A 17128-nucleotide genomic window follows, 5' to 3' on the forward strand; every position below is an offset into this window, starting at 1 on the left:
ACGAGATAAAGCTGATGCAAAATTCACATTGTGTAAATTCACATCCAATGTCCCTGGCAATCGCACCCTTCCTGGAAATAAAGCTCCTGGAGGCAGCACTTCCAGGAACTGTTGCAAAGAGCTGTAGAAAACCCAGGCATTTTTGGAATATTATCTGGTTGCTACATAACATCTGACCAAGTGCCATCTAAAACCAAAGGGAGTGTAAGTGCTTTGGAATGGGCTCATAATGGGGACAATTTTCTGCTGCAATTAAAGCACAGATTTCTATTAGCAGCTGATGAGGGAAATGAAGTTATTAGCTTATTCACTTGCACGCGTTAGCATTCTGTCAATCGTTCCTTGTCTTTGCTTTTAAGCTACTCAGCCAAAAGGCCCTCATGAAATGCCGTGAGCTCAGCGAGGGCTGTGCAGCCTGGCAGAGCAGGAGCCAGCAGGGAGGCTGCCACAGTGAGTTTGGTGCTGGACTGTGACCACACGAGTCATTTGAGTTCAGTTGAATGGTTGTGGTTTTTTTGCTTTGCTTTTCCTTGGTGACAGGAACATGGGAGAGCAGACCGGTTTATGCTGGAGCTACAATGTCCATTCCCTGCCACCTCACCCACCAGAGCACTGCCTCACAGCTTTGAGAAAGGCCTTTAGAATCCTAAGATCATAGAACCTTGAGGACGGAAAAGACCCCTCAGATCACCTCATCCAACTGCCCACCAACCACCATCGCCCTGTGACCACATCTCTCAGTGCCACAGCTCCACGTTCATGGAACACCTCCAGAGGTGGTGACTGCACCACGTGCTGGGCAGCCTGACCACTCTTTGGAAGAAGAAATTTTAACTGTTATCCAAACGTTAACCTCCTCAGATACTGCTGAGGACCAGATGAGTGTGGAGGAGGCCCAGCCCGGCCCCGCAGGCCCCGGGACACACAGCCATGAGGTCACAAGCACAGCCTGCTCCTGAGCGTGGGGCAGCCCAACATGGCGGCTGCTGCTCCTCAGAGCTGCTTTGTGTGCACACAGCAGCGCAGGAAGAGCCGAAGGCGTTTGATTCCCAGGGACAGGCCGTGCCCTGCCTGCTGCTGTGCAAGGGCTGCTCCTGGAGGCGGTCGCGAGACAAAACTCAGCAGGATTCTACAGGATTAGACAGCCCTGTGATCGGGAACATTTGTGCTTTGTTAACTGGGTCAAAGAAATACTGGAGATGTCCAGCACTGTGCTTGCCTGCAGGGCAGAGCTGGTACTGTCTGGATTTAGAGGAGATTCCTCCCCATCTACCACCCCCAACAATAGGCTCCATCACAAGGCCTCATCCCTTCCCTTACAAAAACCGAGCACCACTTTGCAGCGCAGTGGGAGAAGCTTCACAGCCCTGTGTGTGGGGTTTGCAGAGAGCACACAGCATCGCCCCCTCTGCACCAGGGGTCTGTTTTTAAGCCAAAGTAAAGCATTGCATTCTTACATGCTTTTCCTCTGTCTGGCAGAATTGCCTTGTCAGATCTCAGCTCCTGCTCCAAGAAGGGAGATGTAAGGGAGCGGGCTGCTGCTTAACATCTTGGTTGAAGAATCAAACTTATCAATCTACAGAAGAGACTATTTCTACATCAAAAATCATAGCCTGTGGGAAAAGACACTGCAATAGTTCAGCAGCATTTGCAGCCAAAGTCCAACAGGTTCCTTTGCCCCTGCGGGTGAAGCAGAGAAACTTCTATCTCCTCTCCTAAGCTGTGAGCATGGCTGTAGCTGATCAGTAGCTGCAACTGCTCAGTCTCTGCAGGGATTTTAATCCAGAAGAAGAACCCAAAGGCCCAAGGTCCCAGCCAAAGGCAACCAGCAAGGTGCCAAGAGGGCCCACCACATGCAGCAGTACTGCTGTGCTCGGGGTGAGCTGTACTCTTGGATCCAGGCTTCAGCTCAGAGATGTTTGCTGTTCTCAAAACTTACTCACGCTGGCTAAAATTCTGTATGAAAATATTTTCCATGAGGCCACAAAGACACTACGCTCTTATTTTGAAACCAATGATTGCTATGTAACTGGAGAAACAAGCTGGTGGTGCAGAATTTACTTTCTTTTCCTGGTTAAAGCCTACGTTGTTACTCCAGGTGAAACTTTCACTGCTGGCAAACCCTTCTGTTCTACTTTAGTATAAATCAAAAATGACCTACACAGACAGCACCAAGCCCCAGGACCAGAGACCCCACTGCCTACCTGTATGACAGCTGCTGAATCACAGCCTGAACCTCTGATTGATCACCTGAGGTGAGCAATGAGTCAGCCCTGGGAGCACAGGTGAAGGCAATTCATCTGTGCTGCTGGAAGGGGTGAAGCCTGGCTCCACCTCTGCTAGACCCTTATAAGAGCTGACTACCAGTGGGGAAGGACCTCTTTCTAGAGATCCTTCCTTTGGAGTTTTACAGCAAGCCCAGGACAAAGGTAAGCACTCTATCTATTCTCTTTTTGTATAACCTGATTAGCTAAACTCTCTGGTTTATTTCATAATTATAACATCTGTATATTCATCAGTTATACACTATGACATCTCTTAACATCACTTCTGAGTGCCAAAATAACAATGTGGAGTTCTATAAATACCATCTCATTTTCTTCTGTACATTTCATGAGCTGAACGTGGTCGTTGTTTGTGCACTGACTTGGGTTGCAACAGGAAGCCTCCTGTTGCAGGATGTAGGAAATACAAGGATGCTGCCTCCTGCCAGGACAGAAATTGCTAAGTCACTCTTGGCTTCTGCCTCAAATGAAGCATGACCCAAAGTGCATCCCTTTTACTAACATCATTAACTAAACAGATTGTTGAACAATGACACCACAAACTAGAACACCAGGTGAGGTTATATCTGACCAACAAAACCAAAACCATCTCCCTGCAGCCTACTGCAAATGGTATCAGTTAGAAAGGAAAACATGGCAACCTTTAAATGCAGTCTCATTCAGAGGATGCCCATTATCTTTGAAAGGAATGAGAACTGCTGCCAAAAATCAAGGAAGCAAATCTTCCTCACCAAGGTCTGCTCCAAAACGAAGGATGCATGTTGCAAAATTGCACTGTGTTCTCCTTTTGCCTTCCTGTCTGCTGCAACTCCTGGCACCCTGCTTCACAGCAGCTGCTGGCAACTTAGTTCAGCTCCTTCTCATTTCCACAGAAAACACAGACCTGTATTCTCTATGGATCAGGCAACAGAGCAGGCTGAGCTGGGGAGTGCAGCACGATCTGCTCTGCAGCACTGACACCCACGACCTCCCATGAGTTACGGCTTTTTTTTTTTGAGTTACTTTTGTGTAGAATGGGAACAACTCTTAAGGGAAGAGGAGGATTTGTAAAATCAGCCAGACCTACAAGAAGAAACATTTAGATCAAGATTAGTGGCAGTGGCTCTAATCTTCCAGACAGCAAAGAACTGTGCTGCAGGCAGGAGAGCACGTGCTGCTGCCCTGGGCACCTTCCTCCTCTTTATTCATTGCATATTTCCTGCAATACATGAGTCATACAAAGACCAATGTAACAACACAGCTGGCTGGCTGCTGGCAGTTATGTGACTGGATGGGACCATGGTTTGACACCCTCAAATGAGAACTTAATTAAATGGTACTGACATGCCAAAGGCTCAGGACTGGCTCCAATGAGGAACATAAACACCACAACAGCAACTCAGCACACTGAATTTGTTTTTAGTGCCACAACCTCTGCACACACACTCGCCCTATCTGTTGGGTTTTTGTGGGTTCAAATGCTGTTTGCAAGCCAAGCACATCTGACTTGTTCTTCTCACTGAGTGCTGTACAGCCTTTTTTGCTGAATATAGCTGCTATTATTTACTGGCAGCATGTGCTCCCAGTGACCTCTGAGAGCACAACCCTGGCAACAAGAACATGGTTCTTCGCATCCAAACACCACAACTGCTGGGTGATGCTCTCCTACATGCCAGCTGGAACTGGAGCACATCACCACAGAGCCCAGAACACTGCAGACAACAGCTAACTGAGAAAGAAAGGTCTGGGCTTGCCTGATGTTCAATATGTTAGCAACAACAGCCTGACCATAGGATATCACGTTGCCAGACATGAGGTGAAGCAGGATGCTTTCCCTGACCACGCATTCCCTCTGCCCACGAGAACTCTAAAAATATTTTACGTAAGTTAAGCTGTTTCTCCCATTCCCCCGGCTTACAGTCAGTACTCAAAGGTCAGAAACAGCAGCACAGACTTTCCCCCAGCTGACCTCTATCTCTGTGCTGTCCTGATGCTGGAGTGGGCAAACCCATTGACCAGGTTGGTTCAGGGGTTGAGGTAAAGTCTCTGTGTCCCTGGCCAAAACACAGACTACTAACTGGTCTGCTTCTTTTTTGAAGAAGAAATAAAACCAGTAAGAGCAACCTCTGAAGAGCCACCAATACCATCAGCTACTGCAGAGAAAGTGCCATTAACTCACTACTCTGACCCAGAAGGAGCAGCCTGTACTCTGAATGCTCTTTCTAACTAGAGAGAAAGAGAAAAAAGGAAGGAGAAAAAAGCATCCCATCAAAAATTAGCTAGAATTGAAACCCTCATGGCCATTAAAACTCAATGGTTTTTATTTTAAGTAATGTATGTTTATTACAATAAACACAAAACATTCCTATAATAAATGAACACTGTCTACAGACACATTCAGAAGATTTAACTAGAGCATAGCTTCCTACCTTTTTAAAACTGGAAATATATGAGAATACAGGGCTTATTTTGGAAAAAGAAAATATTCAAACACACCAAAGATCTCCACTGCTTCGTTAACTTTACTGCTTTCCATGCAGGTGAATGTTGAGAGAATGAACAATTAGTGCCTCTGGGTAGGAGGCAAGATGAAAATCAAGAAAGCAAGTATAAAACGCACCCTTTAAGGATGTAAGATTTTTCCATATTCTTTGTCCTTCGCACTTACCTTGTTCTCAGATTCTTTGCCTTCCCTCACCCAGATCAACTCCAGATGTTTTAAGACATCTTCACCACCCATGGCAGTAGGTAAGAAATGCCCTGCAGAGTTCACCTGCACCATTTTAGAAAGTTCACACCATAAAATAACTCTGTACCCTCTCTGAAGAGCTGGTGCACATGAGACAGTAACTCAGAATCTGGCCAGATTTGGCACTCCATTGTGTTAAAATAACTGTAATTAAAGTGGGTCTTTTTAATTCCTATCGTAGCAGCTGTATTTATAAAACCAGTATTAAATTGCCATGGACGTTAACAAACCAACTGAAAAACGTTAGTTCCTGGGCCTGAATTTCTGCAAGAACTCTAAAGAATAATTCCACAAGCCCCACTTTCTGGGTGCCGCTCTCAAACATGCCTCTGCCTCCCTGTGCACGTAAAGCCTGTGCTGCACGCACCATCTAGTGGCAAGACAGCAAACGTGTTGGTGAGAATTTCAAATACGAAATCATTGCAGAAATCTCGTGGTTCTGCTAAGGACTTACAGCTGCTTCTCAACTCTGAATTTTAAAAATACAAACAAGTCAGCGGCACTCATAGAAACACTGAACATGGCCATTTATGTCAAAAGCAGGGCCAGCACAGAGTACGAGCTCTGAAACGACATAGGAGTGTCTGTGAGATGTCTGTGCTTCAGTGCTTTACACAGCAAAAATATTCTGTTTTCTGCAGTTAGTGATGGGAACAAGAAAACAAAACACCACACTTCTGGCCACTGAAGCCCTTGTGGCCATTAAAACCTGCATACACTCTGATGCAGGAGAAAATACGTGAATTAAGGACACAAGTCACCTTGAATCTCATTCTGAAAAGAAAGGTAAAAGAAATCTTCGCTTTGTTCCTCTTCTGCAGGACATTAATGAAAAGAGAAACCTCTGAATTCCTTCCTGTTGCCAGATCCCAGGTTTGAGTTGGGCTTTCTGGGGTAGGAAGGAGATGGGTCACAGAGCAAACCCACGGCTCCTGCACTGCCACACAACCCGCCTTACTGCGAAGGCCAGAGGATGGCTAGATATGAAGACACAGAGCTACAGTGTAATCGGGTCAGAGGATAACAGGCTTCGTATTTTGTTTGGGCACGTTTTCCACAAAGTCTGGAGGCATTATTAGCCACTTCTTGATTCTGCAATCCAAGCCCAACTGATTCAAAGTTTTTTGGTCCTCAGTTCTACGCAGTACAGGAAAGGCTTCCCAGGATTATCGGATTGCTTACTTGCTTCCATTTTACCCTTGGCATCCTTCATTGACTTTGGCCATGTGTACCTCGAAAAAAAGCTTTCAGAATTAAGTTAAAATATGAATTAGACTTCAAGAAGGTTTGAAACAGATATTGGATTTATTGGTCAGCTATGAGTAGGAAAATACATTGGTAAGGAAAAAGAAGACCCTGTATATAAATATAATACTAACTAGTTAAAATTTGACCAAGAAGAAAGTTCCACTGAAGAGAACAGTAAAAGCCCTTGTTTACCATCAGACCATATTCAGTTTCCCATTTATCTTATTGAAGAGCTGCCTATAGACAAATGCAACATTCTTTGAGCTTAGTGCAGATAATGTGCTGGTTTTTGTTACATGAATGGTAAACAAGAGTTAGTCCAGTGCATTACACGTTATACAGAAGTACTGTGAATAAAGACTAAGATATTCTATTTTAGACACTACTTAAACATACCAAGACACTTAAGTGTTACAAATTTATGCAACCAAAAGAAAAGAAGAGCAGTTAACATACTAAACAAATACTGTGACCGGCTGGATGAGAAAGGCTTGCTACTTATGCAGTTAACTGATTATTACTATTTTTAAAGTTTTACAGTGTAATTAGTCGCCGTTTCCAATGACATCGTAATCATTTTGTCTTTAATACAGGTTTTAGCTTGTGGCTGAAAAAGCAAACCATAACCTAAGTCTGCTCAAGAAAACCAAAAGCAACCAAACAAAACCACAAAACACCCGAACTTGAGAGGCTTACTAAAGTTACACCAAAGATGCCTACGTACAACGTTCTAAACAAACTCAGTTTTGTCCAAGCGTTGGCCAAATTTAAAGCTAAAAGGACAAAATAATTACAAAATGCACTGACACTGACTTACGCGCCTTCCCTTCCACCCCTCCCCATTGATGCCATTCTAAAGCAGTAGCTTGTGGATTCACCTTGTAATCAATCTTGTAATCAATTCTCTTAGCTAAAGGTATGCTCAATTTAACATTTTGATTCCCAGAATTCTTTGCAAATGTAAATACAAGTAGACAAGATATGGTTGACCGTATTTTAAGTGGAAAAAAGCCTGCTCAAACCTCAACGAATCCCACTGATGTTCTGTGGCTTTCGCAGTACGTGCTTTTACAACAGGAACACTGAAGGTACATTATGGCAACGTCCAAATCCACCTCCAATAAAATACTGCAGATAATCATTTTAAGTCAAAAACTATGAAGCAAATGTTTTGATTGTGTGAAGACGTGGTTTATTGCCTTATTCTATGCTATAGCTGGAAATTGAGAGTTTTGAGTTACATTTGTTTGACGTACGAATGTATTTTCTTTAGAAGTTTATCTCAGCTCCGTTTTGGTGCCTTCTGTTCTTTCCCTGCATTCAAAGTATTTCTCATTCCCTCCTCTCTCGAGTGACCACATGCACTCTGAGCGTAGTCCAGTTAAAACCCAGTGAAGTCAAAGGAGTGCCTTAAATGTTTTCAGTGGGTCTTTAGTTGGGATCTGATAGACTAGTACAAAAGCTGAAGGAAATGGTTACTTAAATGGACCCTGAAGACTGCCAGGTGAGCAGGGACAGCTGTCTCTCCAAAAGCACCACGGGCCATATTTTAATGATGTAATAATTTCAAACATGTTTAAGACTAAGAAATATAGGAGAACACATACTGGATAAAGCTCAAACCTTTTCAATCTAACAAGTGCACTCAAGCTCCAGAATCTATTAAAGAAAATTATCCCCCCTCTAAGAAATACAAAATGAGTAAGTGCTTCCCTTCCCCTTCTGTAAAGCTTTCTGGACTCAATACACAATCCAGATCCTCAGAAAAGAAAAACAGTTTGCTCAGCTGGACGAGCTAAATCCACTCGTCCTCACTGGAAATGGTCATGATGTACATTACCAAGACATCATTAAGGAAACATGAGTAAAACACTTTTTATTCACACTTTACAAAAAAAAAAAAAAAAAAGAAAGTAATAATAACCAACAAAAAGCAAAACAAACAAAAAAAACGAGAAAAAAATAACACTACGCATTAAATCTACTACAGCAATACTACCAGCATTTCAATGTACTGATTATAAACTGGACGTGTTTGGTGTTTTCACAACTAAAACGAAAACAAAACAACCCAGGAGATCAGGTCCCAGACAAGGATTCAAGATCAGAATTTCTTCTACTGCAGTTTAAAAATGTACATTTCACATATCCGAACTGTTTGTCACGTTCACTTTCAGCTTAAAACAGAACGGTCTGAGCACACTCGTGTGCTTACTAATTTTTAATAAAATTTTGAATCATTATTACCAATCCACTCTCCCATATATATAAAAATTCTTAATATTTAGAAAGTTCTCTTAATGCTCAGTGTCCTTTTGCTTCCCTGCCCGCAGCTGAAACAAAAGCTGTTTAAGATCAAGCTTTCTATCTCCATTTATTTTCTTTTTTACATTGATTATTTCTGTGGTATTAGTTTAAGGAGGTGATAACGTCTCTCTTTTACAAAGACACAAATTTGTAAGCTTTTATATACTTGGCTTCGTGACACAAATGGCACTGAGGGTACACAATAACTTTAATCTTGACACTTTAAAAATAAGACTTGGTCACTTTAAAAATGATCTGAAGAATTGTCTTTGGGACCTGTTTTGAAAACGCGTTTCTTTTTTACACTGCTTCATCAATAGAAAACGTAAGGGTTTTATTTTCTTCATCAAGGAATTATACTCTGAAACTGAGGAACACACTCAAACTAAGGAGAATTCACATGATAATTCTTAGTGGGAAACAGAGCACTGTGCAATGACACTGAAAGAAGCAGTGCACGGGATTAGAAGCTAGAAACTGTGTACCCATAACCCGAACATGTTCAGAGTGTGATACCCAATGCTTCACAAAGGAAAAAAAGAAGATGCCACAGCTTATACAAAAGTATCTTCATAAAATTTTCACAAGTGTTAACGTTATTTAAAAAAAATAAAAGAGGATGCACAGGCTCTCTCTGCATGCACAGGCAGTGCTAGTTGAGAACAAATTTAAGCAGGCACAGTGGAGATAGGACAGGTATTAAAACAGAAATGAGGAAGCTATACACAAGTATCCCTACATTTTACCTCTAAAGTTAGAGATGAGAAAAATATCTGAGTGTATACACATCTGCAGTAACTTTCAATGCATACAGGTCTACTTATATTCACTGCTTAGCTTATATGTTCTGTGAGAACTCCGTGCTTTTCTCTTTTTTAAATCAGAGATCAATAGAATGTATTTAGTCCTCTGTAAGATACTGAGATTTTATAGATTTGGATTTTAAAAGCAACGTTCTCAATTGAACATAAGAAGTAGTACAAAAGGGCTCACAAAACCCTAACAGTGCAAATCGTTAGCAGAGAAAACCTGTGTCAACCTCTTTTACGAGCTGGCCTTTGTAACACATGAAAACAGATAAAAATTTAGCCTTAGTTTACAATACAATCATTTTCCAAATCTGATTTTTTTTTTTTAAAGTACAAAATTTCATAAATCAGGTTTTCTGTTGTTCATATACAATCAATAAAGGCTAAATTCAAATTCTATATTTTACAAACAAGTCTGAAAAAGGAGGGAGTGAAGTACGGAAGAATGTTGTGTGGATGTTCCTACTGGCCTCAAAAAAGTAGTGCTACAGATAACTGTGCAAAGAGAATATACTGTATAACAATTCCCTATTTCAAGGCATGAAAATGTCACGTTGGATAAAAGAAACAGGAAGGTGAACTGCAACGTATTAAAGAAAGGTGCAAATGCACCGATCGCTGTCGACTGTATACAAAGTATAGTGGGCTCAGAATTATGTCTGTTGATAGCACCTGGCTTTTACTATGTCTTTAGCAAATAATTAGATTTAAGATTAAGATCATTAAGAAAAAAATCCCTGTTGGCCATACCTCACTCCTCTATATTCAGATTTTACAATTGTACAGGTTTGATTGAGGTTACCCTCTAAAATGTACTTAACTACCTCCTGCCAGGGAGATGGATTCCGTTTACAGGAGGCAGGAAAGGCAGCAAAAGCTCCAGTTGTGCAAAAAGTGAGAAGTGGTCAGAAGGGATGAGTGGATGTGGACAACCACTTATATTGTTCTCTATTAACCAGTGATGATCCAAAGGTCCGAGAATGCCAAGTATGTTTAGCTGAGGTTTAGAATAGAAGATGTAGTCAATAATACCCTAAAACAAGAAGGGAAATAGCATTATTAGTACATGATCTTTACCCGAGTTGTTTTGCTAAACAAAAGGTGAATTCAGTATTAGGAATAACTGCAATGCTATCATTCCTTCGCTGCAGTTTATCTTCAATTTAGGAGACTTCTATTTCCTGTCCTGTGGGTAGTACAGATTAGAGAAACAAGTGAAAATTCCACCCCACATCACTCCTGCTCTCCTGTTGGAGGTTTTCATTTCCATTCTCCTACAAAGCTTCAAAATCAGAGAAATGTAATTTGAAGAACAGAGCCATCTTTCTTTTCCAGCAGTAGCATGGATTATTTCCTCGAAATTGGCAGCTTAACTGTCCAAATTCCACTATTCCATTTAGCTTAGATTATTAGAATACATCACCTTATTTACAGGGAAGGATAACAGTGCCCTTGATCTTGCAGAACTACTATAAGATTAATATGAGAAAGGAAAGCTTGATTTCTAAGAGATGGAAGTTTTAGGCATTCTGTTTGCTAAATGCTTTAAGTGTTTTTAACGAACTTGGTGAACTTACTGTTAGCTACCTAAACATTAACTTCTTTGTTAAACAATTAACTAACTGGATTTCCACTAAGCGAAGTCCTTACCTTGAAGTCAAACGTGTAATTTGTATAAGGCATTAGACCATTCTCATAGGCACTCTTCAACTTGAAACCATGTGTGATTCTTCCATTTGTTGTTCCATTTTTTCCATTACAACTGAAGTTAGTAAGACTTTCATTGTATCTCAGTTCCTTGAAATCTTTGTGGTTTGTTTCCACTCCACCAGTGCTCAAGTATTCAACAACACCTATCAGAAGAGGCAGATACACAATAAGGTATTAACAAGCATTCAGCAAGTGTGCATGGATTACTTTGAGCTGCATGTGCAATCTTCTGCTTTATTTAAGCACACACAATATAGTCAGCAGTTGATCTTAAAGAGATATTGTGAGACAGTGTCTATGTGTTTCAAGAGCAAATGTCACCTAGAACAAAGACTGATTCATTAATTAGAAAAAAAAACCAACCAGAAAATTAAACAGAACAGACTGTCTTGAGAGGGTTGGGGAAGATAAAAGAGATGGAAGTGAAATTCCATAGGTGCTTGATAGGCCACTTCTTATCTTCACACACAAATCTCAGCTTTCAACACTGCTTGGCTAAAATGACTCTTGGAATCCAAGAGGCTACAAAGCAGAACAGATTCTGCCTGGAAAAAAAATTAAAAAAAATATATCTATGATTGTGCCTCTTAATTTCAGAACAGCTGTGTTAGGGTTCAGGATTTAAAAGAAGGGACTAAGTGTTCTGAAGGCACAATCAGACATGAACTGCCCGCTGCAATAAGCACCACCAATACTTGCTCTCTTTGCATCAAAGAGAATCCCTTTTCCAGCACTGCTAAGCAATAGCATCAAGTTAGGGTTGATAGCAATGGCTAAGATGTTGCCAAGTAGAGGCTAAAAGGAAGGTCGACTGGGGATGGCGATAACTATATAGTAATCAACAAGAAAGAAGGATGGTGCTCAAATCCACCACTCAAATCGGGTAAATGGGAAAGAGTCAAGAAGGGCTAAACTGAATCTGCTCTTCTCTTGAATTCTGTAGTTTGCTACAGTCAAAGAAATCTGCACATTATTGAGGAGCACTGAAGAATTCTTTTCTCACAGGAGACGTATTGAGTTTTAGAAGTCCTAAAACATTTGAGCAGAAGAAAATGATCGTATGGTTGCAACTTTAAAGAGAAGAACATGTATTTTCACACTTAAAACCAATCGTAAAAAACAACCCACAGTCATCAGCAGCACTGTAACACAGAAAGTTATTTTGGAAGACATTTTCTTCTTTTCCATTCCTGTATTTTGAGATAACAATCAAAATGATTCTGAAAAACAAAAATTGAGCTATAGTACTGCACAGGCAGTAAAGGTCACTCACAAAAGAAGCAGTTCCATCTTTTTATTTTCTTAGCACTTCTAGCCCTTGTAACATCAAACAATATATTCCCTGGGTTAAAAATCCCTTTAAAAATTGAGCCCTTAGCATTTGGATTGTCACTCACTTGAAACAGTCTGAGAAAAGAGTAACAACAGGAGTAGTACTCTTACCAGAGTCGGGCAGAGAGTTGAGATCGGCGCACAGTACAAGTGGAATGGTTCCAAGTTCCCCTGCAACACCAGGCTTGAGACTACGAGAAGCTTTATCAATAATGTTCTTTACCTCGGATAGGAACATCATAGTCTGAACCAGCTTCACATCAGAATAATCTGGGTCCCAATGCATGTGTGCATTAGCAACAAGAACGAGCTGCTTTTCCATCCCCAGATGCGGCTTTCCGGCTAAAATTTAAAATTAAATATTTACCTTGCAGAGTCAGCAACAGAAAATACTGTCATCTTTAATTGTGTTCAATTTTAAACAAGACGTTTGAGGGGAGAAAAAAGAATACCAGCTGCTTGAAAAGAATTACTAGCATTTAGTTTAAGAAGGCTACACAACTCCTCTTGTAACTACTAAGTGCTAAGTGTTTTAGTTGATTCTAAGCACAAGGAATAATCTGATACCAACTCATTCTCTGATACCTTCATGCATCTCCAAGCAGAATCCCTCAAACTGCAGATTTTTTTTTTTCAGCACAAAGTTACAGTAAAAAGGAAATTGGATTTAACAGGTGAATGTAAGTTTAAACACTGCAAGCCCAGAGAAATTTATTTCCAAAGAGGATTTGAGGAAAAGGTGTAGGTTCAAGTGGTGACACAGTTGGCTTTTTGTGTTCATTGATAAAATACAGTGCATTCAAAAATTAAACAGCACTTACATGACATTTCTATCAATTCTTTTCGCAGTTCTAACAACACAGCAACTCCAATGTTATCTTTTGTCATAACTCTGTTCAGCATAGCTTCTGAGCCTTCTGAGTTTGCCATAGCCAGTTGATTGAACTCAACGGTATGTTTCTGAACCAAAGTAAATCTGAAAGAGGAACATCAGATACGCTTTCTTCAGTGGACAGTTACCAAAGGAAATGTTTTAGATAAATTCCCCTCTTAACTAAAGCTCAAACACATTTATGGTAAGAAAGCCTCAGCCCATCCTATGATTTCATAGACATCGTTAACTGAAACCAAAAGGATACTCTTCTAGTTATTTTTAAGATATCAAGCTGATTTTAATGAAAAGATTTATTTTGTAAAAAGAAGGAAGACCTACTGGAAAAGTGCTTCATTTTGATTCCATATAAGATTCAAGCTCAAACTTGCAAGTTTAATAGCAACTAAATACTTGCTTGTGGCATCGTTGTGGACACAGAGGAATGGAAGGAAAGCCATGACCATGGCTTGCAGCCTTAATTCAGTCTTTGAGATTTTTATTTTTTTTAAATAAGAATTAAAACGCAAATGTCTTTAATGCCTAATGGCTGTATTTGAAGCATAATTTAGTGAACTCATGACCTGTTAACACCAAACAGCTACAAAAGGGGTGAGCAATGCCAAATCATTTTGACTTTAGAATGACCCAAGAAATTGTGTGAAAAAGAGCAAGACACAACGAAAGGCTTTATAAATCAAATCACTTACTTTTCTGTTTTGAAAAATATTGCACAACCATCAACATGTTTTCTTTCCTGTTCTGACATTGTCCTAGCTCTAGATTTTGGACTGAAGAATCCATTATAACCACGTTCTTTCAATTCTACCAGGAAAAAACTGTAGTACTGCTCAGTTTCAACCTCCTATAAAGTCAGAACACAGCACACCATGAATCTACTATTACCAAAACACACAAGACTGATATTATTTACTCTTCAGAAGTGTAAATCAGTTCCAAATTAGATTTAAGGAAAAAAAAAAAAACACACATAAGAATTAAGTACACTGGAGAATACAAATTTGAGAGCAATATTTGTACTTAAAGAAGAAAATATAAATGAATTTCTGTAATCCCCAGAGTTATGATTATCCTAAGCCTTTTATTGGAAAACGTGTCAATTATACCCTCACGTGCACACACACAGACACCCCCACATACATTTCTTTGATCAGCAGCTGCTGGTTCACATTCCAACTGTGTGGGCTGAAAAGCATTCTTTTGATGTCAAACAGCAAATACTGCTCTGAACACCACTCCTTTTCTTCCTTTTATTTTTAGAGCGTTTTGAAAACACACCACTTACAGCAAACGTTTTTAATACAGAGAAACAAGCAGGTGAGAATTGAAAGGGAAAACAAAATTACAGTCTATCTTTTACCTGAAGACTTATGATGTCAGCGTTGCAGCTCAGGATTTCCTGCATAATGGCTTTTTTTCTGTACTCCCAGTTCAACGCCCACGACGGGCAGTAGCCATACAGCTGCCGGGTAGCGTATTTATCACACAGCACGTTGTAACACATGACAGAGAACAAGGCTGCAGAACAATAATGTTGCTTACATACTGATAGACTAATAACAAGAAACCATACAATTATCTTCTCTATTGTCTTCTGCAGACTTAGGAATTGGTAAGTCCTGCAACCAAAGCGCAGCACCTGCGCTGTAAAAGCATCTTTCAGTCCTTCCAGGAGGATAAATTACCTCCAGGTTGGGATTTCTGGCAGCCATTTACTAACATATACATAGAAACCAAAAAATCAAAACAACTCTTCATAAGGTTAATGCAATATACAGCAGAAAAATGTGCTTTACGTTAAGTGTTGCATTACTGGGAAAAGCCTTGAAAAAGGAGTTTCAAATGGATTTTAGATAATCTATTTGAGGACTTTACATACCTTAGGTTAGCTAGTGAATTTATCCTAATTTGTACCACCAACTGTAACAGATCCACATAATTTCACAGATTCACAGTTAGGGCAAGGAAGCCTTCCCACAAAACACAAGTATAGGTAAAATAATAACACAATTTTATTTCCATTTCAAAAACCTTACAATTTACAGAAAAAGAAAAATCTACTTCTCAGCATTAATTTGGAACGGGAGGGATATAATGAAACATTCTGGGGCAAGATTACAGGTAATCCAGCAGCATATTTGCTTTTGTTTCATAGAAAAAGCTGCATTTTAGTAAATAGAAAAGGCTTTATTTTAAACAATTCATGCAGAAGAAACTAGTAAACAATTACACATAACCTGAGACCAAATAGCAAGAAAGCATGGAGTCAGATGACACATAGGGAACTTCAAAGAAAAATCTTTACCTTTCTGAGGCATTACGATCATGGTCTTCCATTTTTTATTCTTCAACAAATGCTCAGTTAAGCCTGTTACAATTCAACTAACTCACTCACTTTGGACAGTAATTTCAGTTTCTGTGAAGAGTATGCTAATTAAAAGGAAATTATAACGGAATCTGAAGCAGAGGTTCTAGGTAGGATGGGACTGCTACAACTAACTGGCTGTCAGCACTGGGCAGATGACTGGTTAATTTAAGCATGAAAGGTCTTAGTGGCAGATAGAGATCAACATTTGATATAAAATGAATAAGAATTTCTTGAAGCGCTACAGTACCTGTGGGTCTGGTACGGTCTGGTTCTTGTAACATAATCCAAGACCTTGGAGGTGGTTGTTCTGTTGAGACTATGGAAATATTTTCAAGTAGAGACAAAAGTGATAATCACATTTATTTCACACAGCAGGAATAGATCTTCTAAGAATGATCACTTACTTCTTTTTGCAGTACCTGCCAAATTATCAAGCAAATAGTTCAGTAGCCTTCGTGTCCCATCTGGTTCCTGATAAAGGTTCAGAATGTCCTGTGTGAGTGGATTTCCTGCAATCACATTTACAGAAATGCTGAATGAAGGATACAGAACCACCATGAATTTACTTATCAGTGTTAAAAGCCAGCATCACTGAGAAAGAATACTATATCTATTATCTAACAAGCTTCAAATCTCAGGTATTCAATCCCACAAAATAATGCTAATGTAGCCTGTTACTGAAACAAGCACCTTATCCGATTCCTGCACAAGCAACAGAAAGCTTCTCGCTCTGCAGAAAGAGGAGAAGCTTCTTTACACTTGGAGGATTTCACCCAAGTGACTCTTGTTCCTCTCTTTAACAATTACTAAATAATGCTTATAAAAGCGGAGTGAGCAGCTACATCTGGGATTGCTGCTCAGAAATATTCATGAATTAGCAGTCTACAGCCCTTATATTGCAGGAGAGACATCATTAAACAAAGCACAGATACCAAGAAAAAGTAGTAATACCTTTCAGACCCAAAGTCTGTAACTGGAACAGTTTTCCCAGCTCAAAAGGTAAAACTCGTAACAGGTTGTTATTTAAATGTAGTTCCCTGTAGACAGAGTAACAATCATATAGGGCTGAAAACAGACCTCGGTTTGTCTTCAGCAGCCTATAGTACAAGTTACTAAAAGAGAAACAACATACTAACAAACCACAGCATAGGAAGAAAAAAAATAAAAATAAACAAACTTGAGCACTGAACAGCATTAGGGGGATTCTGCTGTACTCACACATGCACAGACAGAATGGGTATCAACTGAAGGAAGGAGGAAAGCAGGTGAATGGGAAGCTCATCTTAACAAGACAGAAATATGATAAACATCAACAATTACTAAAGCATTTAGTAACTACAGTGATCAAGCAGTAAAAGCTCTGGCAAACCAGGCCGTGAAACAGCTCAGCTGTGATTAAAGGCCAACTAAAAGAAAATTATATTCCAGAAAACAAGTAAGCAAAAAATT

The 17128-nt window shown here is 40.0% G+C and overlaps 1 protein-coding gene across 2 annotated transcripts in view; it reads right to left on the reverse strand.

The window, feature by feature from the left end:
* Nucleotides 1-8111: 8111 nt before the first annotated feature.
* The window catches only part of CNOT6 (CCR4-NOT transcription complex subunit 6), a 28679-nt gene continuing 19662 nt past the window's right edge, over nucleotides 8112-17128 (reverse strand). The window contains exons 4-12 of one of the 2 annotated variants that reach the window (XM_052689464.1): nucleotides 16631-16716; nucleotides 16099-16188; nucleotides 15927-15995; nucleotides 14672-14829; nucleotides 14001-14155; nucleotides 13241-13395; nucleotides 12531-12761; nucleotides 11028-11230; nucleotides 8112-10410 (exon numbers count right to left, since the gene is read on the reverse strand). In XM_052689464.1, the coding sequence (XP_052545424.1) occupies nucleotides 10198-10410; nucleotides 11028-11230; nucleotides 12531-12761; nucleotides 13241-13395; nucleotides 14001-14155; nucleotides 14672-14829; nucleotides 15927-15995; nucleotides 16099-16188; nucleotides 16631-16716 (1360 nt within the window). In that variant the 3' untranslated portion in view covers nucleotides 8112-10197. Of the gene's footprint in view, nucleotides 10411-11027; nucleotides 11231-12530; nucleotides 12762-13240; nucleotides 13396-14000; nucleotides 14156-14671; nucleotides 14830-15926; nucleotides 15996-16083; nucleotides 16189-16630; nucleotides 16717-17128 lie in introns of both variants that reach the window. The other variant, XM_052689462.1, reaches the window with a different exon arrangement.

This window comes from Tympanuchus pallidicinctus, unplaced genomic scaffold (assembly GCF_026119805.1).
Source record: "Tympanuchus pallidicinctus isolate F22 unplaced genomic scaffold, pur_lepc_1.0 scaffold25, whole genome shotgun sequence".
NCBI lineage: Eukaryota > Metazoa > Chordata > Aves > Galliformes > Phasianidae > Tympanuchus > Tympanuchus pallidicinctus.